Raw genomic sequence first — 12,614 nt, 5'->3', positions numbered from 1 at the left:
GCTCGCTGCCGGGTGGGAGCCCCGGCAGGGTCTTCTGCTGCTGCATGCACCTGGGCAGGTGAGCAGTCTGGAGGGGACACAGAGCCTGGAGCAAGACTCCACTTCCCTGGATAAGAGCCAGGCAGAGGGATGTTTTTAAAACACAAATTAGTGCATTCCATTCCCCTGCGTAAACCCCTGCAGCCAGGGCCCAATGCATGTTCAAGGAAGCCCACTCCCCATGCCCTGCCCTACCAGGTTGTCGGAGGGCCCGGGGGGGGGGGGCACCTCTCCCCCAACCCCCGCCCTCCCCACCACCTACCAGGAACCCCCTCGCAAACACTGCCTCCTTAAGGAACAGTCTGTCTGTCCCTCCCTGAGTACCTCAGGCACTTCCGTTCACCCGGAACTTTGTAGCAGTTTATAATAACACCTGCCCAACTTCACCCCACACTTTGACTTCAGTTTCTTTTTTTAACTATTATCTTAATGAGTGTTAACTGGTATCTCCCTGTGGTTTTGACTTGCATTGGTGATCAGTAACGTGAGGCTTGTTGGCCGTGTGTATATACATCTTCTTTGGGGAAATGGCTATTCAAAGTCCATTTTAAAATCAGGTTTCTGCGTTGCTGTTGGGTTTTAGGAGTTCTCTCTATATTCTGGATAATATCAAATATGTAATTTGCAAGCAGTTTTCTCCCCTTACCCTGCCGGTTGTGGCCTTTTATGCGCAAAAGTTATTTTTACATTTCAGTTCAATGTGTCCGTGTCTGCTTTTGCTGTCTGTGCCTTTGGTGTCATATCCAAGAAATCACTGCCAAATTCAATGTCATGGAGATAGTCCCCTATTTTTCTTCTAAGAGTTTTACAGTGTTAGCTCTGAGGTTCAGGTCTTTGATCTATTTTGAGTTCACTTCATATTGGGTGTTTGGCAAGGGTCCAACTTCATTCTTTTGCATGGGAGATACTCAGTTTTTTCCGGCGCATTCATTGAAAAGACTGTCACTTGCCCGGTGAATGATCTTGGTTGGCACCCCTGTTAAAAATCATTTGACCATAAATGTCAGGGTTCATTTCTGGGCTGTGTCTGTTCTATTCCCTTGGTCTCTACATTTGTCTTGATGCCAGAATCATGCTGTTTTAGCTACTACAGCTCTGTACTAAGTTTTGAAGTCGGAAAGTGGGAGTCCTCCAATTTTGTCCTTTTTCAAGATTTATCTTGGCTACTTGGGGGGGCCCTTGAGATTGTGAAAATTTTAGGATGGACTTCTTGACATCTGTCAAGAAAAAAAAAAAACATTGTTGGGACTTTGCTATTGTTTTTTCGTTCTTTATGTTACCCATCTCTGTGGTGATCTTTATTATTTCTTTCCTTCTACTAGGAAGTTCGTTTTGTTCTTCTAGTCCCTTGAGTCATAAAGTGAGATGGTTGATTTAAAATCTTTTTTTCAATGTGAGAATTTACAGCTATACATTTCCCTCTGAGCACTGCTTTGGCTGTGTCCCGTAAGTTTTTGTATGCTGTGCACTTTGACTTTTATTCATCACTATGTATTTTCCCATTCACCCGTTGGTAAGAGCGTGTTGTTTAATGTCTACATATTTTCGAATTTTCTATTTTTCTCGCTGTTAGTGATTTTTAACGTCACCCCAGTGTGCTCAGAGAAAGATACTTTTCAGGAAAGCTTTTAAATCTGTGGAGATTTCATTTGTGACTTAACATGGTACATACCCTGTGACGACGTGCACTTGAAAATAAGAACTATTCCACTGTCATTGGGTCCAGTATCCTGGATGTCTGTTAGATCTAGCTGATCAGCTGGGTTGTTCAAGTCTTCCGTTTCCTTACGTACCTTCTCTCCAGCTGTCTGACCCACTGCTGAGCGTCAGCTCTCGAAGTCTCCATTATTAACAGGACTATATGCTTCTCCCTTCGATTCTATCCATTTTTGCTTTGTATATTTTGATGGTCTGTTACTAGGTATGTGAATACTTGTCATTGCTAGACCTTTTGCTGTACTGAACCATTTATTAATATGCAATATCTCTCTTTGCCTCTTGAAACCTTTCTTTCGATAGAAGCCTATTTTGTTTGACAGTAGGGTAGTCACTTCTACTCCCCTTCGGGTCCTCCTTACGTGAGATATCTTTTTCCATCTTTTAATTTTCAACTTATTTGTGTCTTCGGATCTAAAGTGAGTCTCTTATAGACAGCCTATCCTGGGGTCATTTTTTGTTTTGTTTTTGTTTTTTTCCTTTTAAATCCATTCTGCCCATCTGTCTTTTGATTGGAGAGTTTAAACTCCTGACATTTAAGGCAGGGGTCTCAAACTCAACTCAGCATGTGGGCTGCAGAGCAAGTTCACAGTCGTTCGGTGGGCCGCACTAGGTCTACAAAAGGCAACTGTTACGCAACACTTTTCAGTGTCACAAAACGACCAGAAACTGTAGTTCGCATCACAACTGCTGTTAACTAAGCTAATATCTAGCTAGGATGACAGAGAAATGAAAAATACATGTAGGCCCCTAGGCTTACTTAATTTTATCCAAAATATTTTGAACTTCGTGGATTAGTCTGTGAGCCGCACAAAATTGTTCGGTGGGCCGCATGCAGCCCGCGGGCCGCGAGTTTGAGACCCCTGATTTAAGGTAATTACTGATAAGAGGGAATTTAATTCTGCATTTTGCTCTTTGTTTTCTCTAGACTCTACAGCTTTTTCTTTGTCCTCCATTTCTGCATTACTGACTTTTTGTGTGTTTCACAGATTTTTCTGTCATGAAACTTTTTTGTTGTTGTTCCCGGTGACTTTTGTGCACACTGTATGGCTATTTTCTCTGTGGTTACTATGGGGATCACATTTACCGTCTGAAAGTTATTACACTCTAATGTGAATTTATACCAGTTTATCATTCAATAGCATTTAAACTCTGCAACAAGACAGCGTTTACAAGGCAAACACATACGTGTTCACACATTCAGGACTAGGGAGTAAAAAAGCAGACTGCTCTGATAGAGCAGACGGGATGGGCTTTCCAGAGGGGGTCAGCAAGGCGCCCCCTCCAAGAGAACATTGCCATGGAGCCCCAGAGACCACCGTAAGCAGTTCTGTGAGAAGTGGGGAGGAGAGCATTCTTTTTCCTTTTGTATTTTTCTGAAGCTGGAAACCGGGAGAGACAGTCAGACAGACTCCCGCTTGCGCCCGACCGGGATCCACCCGGCACACCCACCAGGGGCGACGCTCTGCCCACCAGGGGGCGATGCTCTGCCCCTCCGGGGTGTCGCTCTGCCGGGACCAGAGCCACTCCAGCGCTTGGGGCAGAGGCCAAGGAGCCATCCCCAGCGCCCGGGCCATCTTTGCTCCAATGGAGCCTTGGCTGCGGGAGGGGAAGAGAGAGACAGAGAGGAAGGAGAGGGGGGAGGGGTGGAGAAGCAGATGGGCGCTTCTCCTGTGTGCCCTGGCCGGGAATCGAACCCGGGACTTCTGCACGCCAGGCCGACGCTTTACCGCTGAGCCAACCGGCCAGGGCCAGGAGAGCATTCTTAAAGAGACTATGAGACCATGAGCCCAAGAGGGGCTGTACGTGCCTGAGAAAAGGGGGCTCGAACGGCAGAAGCCAGCACGAGGTGGAGAAGGGAGCAGAGCCCGGGAAAAGCAGGCGGACCCCAGTCACAGGGTCTCAGAGGGCCATGAAGAAGGAGAGATTCCACATCTACCAGCAGGGGAGCCATATGAGGGCTCAGCACCGCTTAGTGCCCGAGTCTTAGTTCTGTCGGATGAACATCTCACTGCCATTCCACTGTAAGGATTCGAGGAGGGAGAGAGAGAAAAAAGGGAGGGACCTTCTCTGGCGGTGGTCCTGGCCACAGAAATCACAGTGGTCAGTCGGGGTACGGGGAAAGAAACAACAGACTTCAGACACACCTGTCACCCTGAACAAGGTGGGACAGGATCAATCAGCTCTGGGTTTAGGCCAGGGGTCCCCAAACTACGGCCCGCGGGCCGCATGCAGCCCCCTGAGGCCATTTATCCGGCCCCCACCGCACTTCCGGAAGAGACACCTCTTTCATTGGTGGTCAGTGAGAGGAGCATAGTTCCCATTGAAATACTGGTCAGTTTGTTGATTTAAATTTACTTGTTCTTTATTTTAAATATTGTATTTGTTCCTGTTCTGTTTTTTTACTTTAAAATAAGATATGTGCAGTGTGCATAGGGATTTGTTCATAGTTATTTTTATAGTCTGGCCCTCCAACGGTCTGAGGGACAGTGAACTGGCTCCCTGTGTAAAAAGTTTGGGGACCCCTGGTTTAGGCATTACCCTGCCCTGCACTCACTGGTCCTAGACCCTGGCCCCATCACGCCCCCCAACACACACACACACTTCCATTTCTTTCTCTATAAAATGCAAATAATGAAATCTCCCAGCTTGCTCTCTGGAGGGTTCAGTTTGTCACAGGTGTCCCCTTCGTCCCCTCCTCTTGAGCATGGCCATCAGGCCACTGGTCATCTCTGACCCATCCATGACGACTGTGAGACTGGGGAAGACACTTGACACCACAGTTCCCCAGCTTGGGACGTGCTGTCTTCACACAGACCACAGCCCCACAAGGCCCCTGGCAAGCCCTGGGGACAGGGGCCTCTCTGGGATTAGGCTCGGGGGTCAGAGCTGCACAGACAGGTGAGTGTCCTCACCCCGCAGAGACCCAGGTGGGAGGGTAGGGAGGAGAGGGGGACGTCTGGACGTGGGCACCGATGACACTACTTCCTGCGGCCTGGAGACACATACCCTGGCGTGAAAGTGGCCGCCACCCTAGCGAATGTCCATCCCGATCCAAAGGAGCTGAGGAGACAGAGCCACATCAGTCCCGAGCCCAGCTGGGCAGCCTCCCCTTCCAGCGCACGGCACCTGAGGCCCTGTCTGAGGAGGAGGCCCTGTCTGAGGAGGGGCCCCTGGTCTCAGCCACAATCCTTTCCCCTCCTCCCACCTTAGCGAGGATCTCAACCTGAGCACAGAAATCCCTCTCCTCCAGCAGCCCCAGGCAGAACGGAATCCCAGAGCTGGGTGGCCGAGGGTGGTCTGGTTTCCTACCAGGAGGCGTGGGGTCTGAATGGAACCTGTTTTTCAACTTGCTGAACAAGGAGCCGGCCATGGAAACGGCTCCCCAGGGTGGGTCTTGTGTGAGCAGGTCAGGTGACTACACTCCAGACTGGCCAAGAAAGCCCGAGACAGATGACAGGAGGGCTAAGTGTCAGCGTACACAGGCCACATGCCCCGGTGGCGTGGCCCTGAGCAGGCAGGCCTCGCCAGGAAATGTCTCAATCCCATTTAATGTGCTTGGCCCTGGGTCGGCCCTCAGCAGTGGGGCCTGGAGCCTCCGACTGAGGACTGAGGGTGAAAAACCTACACTGATGGGAGAGAGCAGGGTTTAGAGCCAGGATCTCATCACCCGGCCCCAGGCCTTCGGTCCTCACGCCCCGCCCGCAGAGGGCTGGGGAGAGCAACGCTCCCTTCTCCGACCACCCTCCCCGCCCCCATCCCCGCCCCCGCCCAGGTGACAGATTATAAAGGAAACATCAACACAGGAGCTTTGCCTTGTTACTATTTTCACTGTTGTAATGAGGTCTGTTCCTTGCCCTCGTGCCCTGGACAATTAAAAAAATTTTTAAATGCGATGAAATTATCCACTCCCTTCTCCGACCACCCACCCCAGCCCCCGCCCCCAACCTCACCCCCAGGCCCACCTCCCAGTTTCCTCTAGGCAGATTGGAGAACTGCACCCCACCACCACCCGGCCACCAGGAGGACCTGGGTTTATGCAAAAGAAGAACAGAAATACCTCTCAGACACCAGGGTCACGCCCCCTTAAAAGGTAACAAAAGCAAGTCAAAGAAGGGACTCGGGCAGATACGTGCACACCCATGTTCACACAGCATTATTCACAACAGCCAAAAGGTGGGTGCAGCCCTGTGTTCACCGATGGACAAGGGAACAAGCCAAACGTGGTCCAGACGCCCGAGGGACCCGCACGAGGGACCAGTACTCAGCTGTCTGACACACGCCACGGTGCGGGGGAACCTTGTGAACCACGAGGACAGTGTGCTCAGTAAAACAAGCCAGTCAGTCACAAAGGGACACATACTGGCTCTGGACGGGCTGGTTAGAGCATCGTCCCGATATGCCAAGGTTGCGGGTTCGATCCCTCCCGGTCAGGGCACATAGAAGAATCAACCGATGAATGCATGAATAAGTGGAACAACACAGTGACGTCTCGCCTGATCAGTGGTGGCGCAGTGAGTAAGATGTTGACCTGGAACGCTGATGTCACAGGTCCGAAACCCCGGGCTTGCCCGGTCATGGCACATAGGAGAAGCAGCTACTACATACTGATGCTTCCTGCTCACCCCCTCCCCACCCCTTCTCTCTCTCTCTCTCTCTTTCTCCTCTATAATCAATAAATAATTAAACGAATTGATTTAAAAATAATTAAATGAATTGATGTATCTCTCTCCGCCCTCTCTGAAATCAAGCAATGAAATTAAAAATGACGGTAAACGCAGAGTTGATAACAATAAAAAGGACAGAGGCCTCAAGACTGCGGGTCTCCACTCCCCGAGGTTCCTGCCGCCCACCGGGCCTTCCTGACCAGAGCAAGCTCTCTGTTACATGAAGTTTGATCTTTACTTCCCTTACCAGACTGGACCTCTCAGAGCAGGGGCAGGGTTCACTCAACTTCAAATCCCACAGGAGGGGGGTCCCGCACAAGGCCAGGGTCTCAGAAGGCAGGGCCCACCCACTGCGACGACCCCGGGCAGTCAAACGCCGCACCTAGCTGGTGGGTCAGCGGGCAGGCCCTCTGCCACGGGAACGCCCGCCAGCCCCGGCTGCCTTCGCCGCCCACGTGGGCCGGGACCCCGGGACGCCGCTGCCGGACTCACCATGTTCATGACGGTGAGGATGAACCGCTGGGCCGCCTCAGCGCCGTGGTACTGCACCATGTCGGAGTCAGCCACCACCAGGGTCTCCACCGTGTGCTCGTGGGTGAGCCGGATGGCGTTCCTCCGCTCCCGCCAGTCTCGGGACGGCCCGCCCTTCTTCGGCGGCTTCTCTGGAAAACAAGGAAGGCGTGAGAGCGGGCCTCGCCTGGGCGTCACGGTGGCCAACGCCGCTCAGAGCGCAGGCGTCAGCGGGGCCTCCCCTGGAGAACGTGAGCCCCCCCCCCCGACTGGCCAGCAGGGACGTCCGCTGTCACGGGGGAGCCTCCGCTCACTCCCCAGAGGTCAGCTGACTGACGGGGCGGAAGCAAGCGTGCTCAGAATGCCAGATGTCCAGGTCAGAAGGCTCACGCCTGGGCCTGGCCGGTTGGCTCAGTGGTAGAGCGTCGGCCTGGCGTGCAGAAGTCCCGGGTTCGATTCCCGGCCAGGGCACACAGGAGAAGCGCCCATCTGCTTCTCTACCCCTCCCCCTCTTCTTCCTCTCTGTCTCTCTCTTCCCCTCCCGCAACGAGGCTTCACTGGAGCAAAGATGGCCCGGACGCTGGGGATGGCTCTGTGGCCTCTACCTCAGGCGCTAGAATGGCTCTGGATGCAACAGAGCGAAGCCCCAGAGGGGCAGAACATCGTCCCCTGGTGGGCGTGCCGGATGGATCCCGGTCGGGCGCATGCGGGAGTCTGTCTGACTGTCTCTCCATTTCCAGCTTCGGAAAAATGAAAAAAAAGGAGGCTCACGCCTGCCCATCCTCAGAGCTCAGAAGGCAGACGGGACCGAACATCATGGAACACATGTCCTCTCAGGGGACCGGGCAGAGCAGCACCCAGTCTGTGGAGGGAGAGGAAGCCTGGGCCCCAAGAGGAGGGGTCAGAAAGCGCCACGGGATGATGAAGCAGAACTAGCAAGGCTTTTGGGAAGGGCTGTGTCCACTGCTGATGTCCAGGACCAAGGGAGCAGAGGCGGGGGACACGGACAGGACGTCCCCTCGAAGGCTGGCATTCCAGACACACTAGACCAAGAGTCAGGAATCAAGAATTGTAAACATTCACAGGCACAAAAGCATCATTTAAAATACAGTGTGTCCGTAAAGTCATGGTGCTCTTTTGACCGGTCACAGGAAAGCAACAAAAGATGATAGAAATGTAAAATCTGCATCAAATAAAAGGAAAACTCTCCCTTTTTCATACCTATTCAGTGCAGTTTGATGTGGGCTCCATTTGTTGCCGCAATTTGTACCCCGTAAAACAAAGATGTTTCTTTAACACCTTATGAACTGTAGTCTTACTTAGGTGTAATTGTCGAGTACACGCACGCACAGATTTTTTAGGGCTCCTTAGGTAGCTATCCCGTATAGCCTCTACAGACTCGTCACTGACTGATGGTCTACCAGAACGGGGTTTCTACACCAAACTGCCAGTTTCCTTCAACTGCTTATCCCACCGAGTAATGTTATTCCTATGTGGTGGCGCTTCATTATAAACGCGCCGATATTCACATTGCACTTTGGTCACATATTCGAGTTTAGCAAGCCACAGAACACACTGAACTTTCCTCTGTACCGTCCATATCTCGACTGTCATGGTCGTGGGCTGCTCCGCTGTATACATGGTGTTACATCATCACCTGCGCATGCGCACATGCTGCCACATCATCCTACAGAAACTGGGAGGGTTTTCTTTTTATATGGTGCAGATTTCACATTTCTATCGTCTTTTGTTGCTTTCCTGTGACCGGTCAAAAGAGCACCATGACTTTACGGACACACTGTATATGTATGTGTGTATAGGTTATGTCCTTTCCCCATGACAGGAAGAAGTATTGGTAACTGTGTGACCAATCCTAGGTCCTGACTTTACTTTTTCTAATTTTTAAATTTTATTTAGAAAACTCAAACAGGGTGACATTGATCAATAAGAGTCCACAGGTTTCAGGTAAAAGTTTCTATAGCATTTGAACAGTTGATTACCGTATTTCCCCATGTATAAGAAGCTCCCATGTGTAAAATGGGTCTTGATTTTGGGGGCCCAAATTTGAAAAAAAAAACTATTACATAAAATTACTGAACTCAAGTTTTATTCATCATAAAATTCATACCTCTCCTCATCACTGTCAAAAACCCCCATCCATGAGCTTGTCCTCATCTGTGTTTGATGACGAATCACTGTCTCCAATAATGAGAGCAAAAACAAGCGCGAAAAAGCGGGAAATGCAAGTAAAAAAATCTACAACCACTGTATAAGATGCACCCAGTTTTTAGACCTCAAGTTTTTCAGGAAAAGGTGTGTCTTACACATGGGGAAATACAGTATGTTATATTCCCATCACCCAAAGTCAAATCATTTTCTGTCACCTTATATCTGTCCCTCTTTACACCCTCCCTCCCTCCCTCCCTCCCTCCCTCATCCTCATTCACTCAAATCCCCTTCCCCCTCCCCCACACACCTCTTCCCCCGGTTACCACTTCACTTTTATCTATGTTCATAAGTCTCCGTTTTTTTATTTTAGGAGAGTTGTTTTATTTTATTTTTTTTGTATTTTTCCTAAGTTAGAAGCAAGGAGGCAGACAGACTCCCATATGTGCCCAATTGGGATCCACCCGGCATGCCCACCAGGGGGCGATGCTCTGCCCATCTGGGGCGTTGCTCTGTCGCGACCAGAGCCATTCTAGCGCCTGAGGCAGAGGCCATGGAGCCATCCCGGGCCAACTTTGCTCCAATGGAGCCTTGGCTGCGGGAGGGGAAGAGCGAGACAAAGAGGAAGGAGAGGGGGAGGGGTGGAGAAGCAGATGGGTGCTTCTCCTGTGTGCCCTGGCCGGGAATTGAACCCGGGACTTCTGCACGCCAGGCCGACGCTCTACCACTGAGCCAACCGGCCAGGGCCCACATAAGTTTTGGTTTTATAATCCACCTAAGCCTCTTCTGATAGACAGAGTCCCTATAAGACCTAACTTTGGGAAACAGCCGCTGTCCCTTGTCAGAGCCCACAATGAGACGTCTTAATTCTCTCGGCCACTGCATTAGACGGACGGACGGACGGACGGACGGATGGAGGAGCCAGCGGCAAACCCTCGCTCAGCAGCTAAGGCCGAGGTGAAGAGCGGGTGAGCTCCAGACCCAACGGGAATAGAAAGGAGGTGCTTCCATGTGACGGCTACCATTTCCGTTTTTAGCACCAACTTGTAAGGGTACCACCTGACCCAATTTCCACACAGCTTCCACGCCTGCAAATCGGCCTCAGGAGGGGACCCGGTTCCTCCAGGGCCAACAATGTCCAGGAGGGAGTGATCTAAGATGTGAGGCATAACGCACACACAAGAGTCCTCTGGACGATGCGATGTCATGAAAATTGAAAAACAATCTAAAAATCTCGTCACAGAGAAAGCCAGCAACAGTAAGACAGGACGCAGCCGTGAAGGTCACGTTTGTGAAGAACATGTAGCCACGTCGAGAGAAACAGATAGAAACCTGTACATACAGTTAAATCACAACTTTTTCCCCCTTCTTTTCCAAGTGAAAGGAGAGGAGGCATAGAGAGACATTCCCACATGTGCCTTGACCAGTATCCACCCGGCAACCCCCATCTGGGGCCAATGCTCTTATCATCTGGAGCTATGTTTGCAAACTAAGCTATTTTTAGTGCCTGGGAGCCATCCTCAGTGCCTGGGCCCAATGTGCTTGAACTGATCAAACCATGGCTGCAAGAGGGGAAGAGAGAGATATAAAGAAAGGGGAAGGGAAGGGGTGGAGAAGAGGATGGGTGCTTCTCCTGTGTGCCCTGACCGGGAATCAAACCCAGGACTTCCACACGCCAGACTGATGCTCTACCACTGAGCCAACCGGCCAGGGTGCTCTTTGGTTTTTAAAGGGTTTCTGCTATGACAGTCTCTCGCTGGTTCCTTCCACACCCCCAGCCCCCAGCAGAGCACTTGGTGTAAACGCAGCACTCAGTGAATGCTTGCCCGCACGGATGAATGGCTGAGTGAGGGGAACCCCTCTCTCCCAGGGAAGAGCTGAAGTCAAGCCCTAGAACCCAGGGCTCCCCCCACCCAGCTCCGACTCTCCCCACCTGCACCACCTACATGTGCAAACATGCCCCTCACTGCCCTCTCAACTTAAACACGAGGGTGGAAGGGGCCACAGAAAACTCGGCAGGAAAGGATTCTGTGTCAAGCGTGATGAACTTGACAAGGCTCCCACGTGCTGTTGGACTTGACCAGCCTTCAGTGACAGTGTCCCCACTGCTCAGATGGTCTCTAGCCCATCCGAGGTCCCTTAGCGACACAGCATAATTCTCCCACACTGGTTCCCCACGGGGGGACACTGGGCTCCTCACTCACCATTGCTGTCACATCAGACCACACTGGGCTGGCTGGTGACTCTGAGACACACCCCAGTATTCTGTTCTGTTCCCTGCACTCAAGAGAAGAGGTCCAAGCCTGGACTCAACCCCCTGAGGCCAGATTGGTTTTGGGAATTCAGATATTTGTCAATTAAGCGAGGCAGCATGTGGTGTGTGCCGCATACTGACCTTCCCCTGAGGCCTAGGGCAGCATGCCACAGAACAAACAGGAGGGGGAGGGGTGAGGAAAGGCACTCAGTGGCCTCTTGTCAGGGCAGGGCAGGGCCTGCCGCGAACTGAGTCAAAAATCCTGGGTTCTGGAATTGCAGGGAAGAGACAGAGGACCTGGATTCTTTCTACGCAGGTGTTCTTCCTGGGGGTCGTGGCAGAAAGAGATGGGGTTGGGGGTGGAGGGGAGCCTACCGTCCTCTCTCCCTGGCCCCACCAACCACTCCACCATCATCACTGTGGACAATTATTCCTCTCCCGTAGGGAGAATAGAACCAGAGTGCCTTTTTTTACCTTTAAGTTCATAACCTTCATAAAGACACCCTAACAGGCCCTGGCTGGTTGGCTCAGTGGTAGAGCATTAGTTTGACATGTGGATGTCTCGGGTTCAATTCCTGGTCAGGGAACATAGACGAAGTGCCATCTACCTCTCCACCCCTCCCCTTCTCTCTTCTCTCTTTTCCCCCTCCTGCAGCCATAGCTCGATTGGAGCAAATTGGCTCCTGGCACTGAGGATGGCTCCATGGCCTCTGCCTCAGATGCTAAGAGCTTAGCTGCTGAGCAATGCCCCAGATGGGCAGAGCATCAACCTCTAGTGGGTTTGCCAGGTAGATCCTGGTCGGGGCACATGAGGGAATCTGTCTCTGCCCCCCTCCTCTCACTGAATACAAAAACAAAAACAATCCACCCTAACAAGACCACACCATGCCCACACCAACGTTCACAGATCACAGGCATCTTGGAAAGGAAAAAGGAACACACACCAGAAACCAATTTCAACAACAACACAAGCACTGGGAGTCCGACCTCACCGGAGAGGGCCAAGTCCAGGCCAGGAAGGCATCCCTCCAAGCTTGGCCCGGCCTTCAGCTGTCTCCAGCTGCCCTGGGCGCAAGAGAGGGAGTGCTTCCCCCGCTGCCGAGAACAGACTTCAGTCTGCGAGGCCCCTGGGCCCCACTCCTGCTGTCCCCAACACCGGGGATCGTCCCCAAGTCCAGCCCAGCGGAGTCTTTTGCCAGCACGTTGCTGGAAGTTGGTGCTGACTGGGTAGATTTTTCAATCTTCTGGCTTCACATTCTTGT

General features: G+C 51.7%; 1 protein-coding gene across 4 annotated transcripts in view; it reads right to left on the bottom strand.

The window, feature by feature from the left end:
- Nucleotides 1-12,614, bottom strand: part of ADAMTS17 (ADAM metallopeptidase with thrombospondin type 1 motif 17) — a 212,954-nt gene that overhangs the window by 160,693 nt on the left and 39,647 nt on the right. For all 4 annotated transcript variants that reach the window (XM_066239833.1, XM_066239834.1, XM_066239835.1 and 1 more), the window contains exon 4: nt 6,915-7,084. In XM_066239833.1, the coding sequence (XP_066095930.1) occupies nt 6,915-7,084 (170 nt within the window). The remainder of the gene's footprint in view (nt 1-6,914; nt 7,085-12,614) is intronic.

Source organism: Saccopteryx bilineata, chromosome 7 (genome assembly GCF_036850765.1).
Source record: "Saccopteryx bilineata isolate mSacBil1 chromosome 7, mSacBil1_pri_phased_curated, whole genome shotgun sequence".
Lineage (NCBI taxonomy): Eukaryota > Metazoa > Chordata > Mammalia > Chiroptera > Emballonuridae > Saccopteryx > Saccopteryx bilineata.
This window is presented reverse-complemented; position numbering and strand designations above follow the sequence as displayed.